This window comes from Monodelphis domestica, chromosome 3 (genome assembly GCF_027887165.1).
Source record: "Monodelphis domestica isolate mMonDom1 chromosome 3, mMonDom1.pri, whole genome shotgun sequence".
Lineage (NCBI taxonomy): Eukaryota > Metazoa > Chordata > Mammalia > Didelphimorphia > Didelphidae > Monodelphis > Monodelphis domestica.
This window is the reverse complement of record NC_077229.1, coordinates 10,017,380-10,018,821: the sequence shown is the minus strand read 5'-3', so window position 1 is coordinate 10,018,821 and position 1,442 is coordinate 10,017,380. Positions and strand designations below refer to the sequence as shown.

Genomic DNA, 1,442 nt, shown 5'->3' with positions numbered 1-1,442 from the left:
TTTCTTCCCCTGGAGGGTGTCTCTGGTCATGGCCTCGTGAGCACTGGCAGGCGTTCAAGGGATCCCCTCATGCAAACAAGATTCTATTCCCTGAGAGGAAACTGGGGCACAGCCAGAGCATGGCAGGAGCTTCCTCTCAGCTCCTCTCTACCAGCCCAATCCTCAGCCCTGAAGGCTCAACTAAATACACTCCTCTGGTGTCTTGGTCATCCCAAAGGAGGCTGGGACATGAAGGAAAGTACTGGTGATGGGGTGAGAGGACCTGAGTTCCAGCTTTAGTCTGTATGACCTTGGGCAAGTCACTGCTGAATTGGATGAAATAGACACACACACAGAGAAAGAAGGACACACAGAGAAACAGAAGGATAGAGACAGAAAAAGAGATAGAGATGGAAATAGGGAGGGTGAGACAGAGAGAGATAAAGACAGAGAGACAGAGAAAAAGAGAAACAAAGAAGAGACAGAGGGAGCTCTAGCAGGGACAAAGAGACAAAGACAGAAAGAGAAAGAACAGCTGACTTGGCCCTAGCAGCACCCTGGCCTTGCTCAGGAGCCTGGGGACAAGCGAGAAGCTGCTGCAGGCCTGACAAGGAGGTTTTTGTCCCACTTCCTCACTGAATGCATCACTGTGTAGAAGCATAGCTACCACCAGGGTAGTGATACGACTGGCAGTAATAATCGGCTTCATCCTCAGGCTCGACGTTGCTGATGGACAGGAATCGGTTAGTCCCAGATCCGGAGCCAGAGAAGCGCTCAGGGATCCCGTCGCCCCTGCCTGTACTTCCACTGCTGGTGACATACAGGAGATACCGAGGGGCCTTTCCTGGGCTCTGCTGGTGCCAATAAACATCTCTACCACTGCTCCCACTGCTCAGGGTGCAGGAGAGACTGACTGTGGTCCCCAGGGCTGCAGAGGCAGAGGGAGGCTGAGTCACCACATCCTGGGAGAGGGAGCCTGCAAACAGAGAGACTCATTAATGACCCTGAACAAGGAGGAAGCTAGAAGGTGCTTTGAGATCCTCCTGAGAGGCAAGAACAGGGAGGGAGGAGGAGGCCAAAGGGGAGGTCTGGGATGGTCCTGACCTGAGCAGAAGGTGAGCAGTGAGAGACAGACGAGAGGCCGGGCCATGGCGAGAGGACCCGAGAGCTCAGCTTCAAAGAGCTCCCAGCTGAGTCTGGCCTCTCTCAGCTCCCTCTTATTCTCTCCTGGTTACCCTGTGATGGTGGCTGATGGGCAGGCGGGGTTTGATGCAAATCTGGTTCTGCTCCAACCTCCTCTAGACCCCACCTGCATCCTCTCTCCGGGTCCCCGGGGGACAGCCCTTCATACAGGGGGGGTGATTGGGGTCACTGGGCCCAGCCCAGCTGAGACGTCACCCAGGAGTGATCACAGTGCTCAGAGCAGCCACAGGCACAGCCAGCTGTACTCATCCCCCTCAACA

At 55.1% G+C, this 1,442-nt stretch overlaps 1 gene segment (V, D, J or C); it reads right to left on the bottom strand.

Annotated features, from left to right (window-relative positions):
• Positions 1 to 623: 623 nt before the first annotated feature.
• LOC100618921 (immunoglobulin lambda variable 4-69-like) lies at positions 624 to 1,129 on the bottom strand. The segment is given in 2 exon segments: positions 624 to 955; positions 1,084 to 1,129. Coding segments are annotated over 2 exon segments (378 nt in total).
• Positions 1,130 to 1,442: the final 313 nt, after the last annotated feature.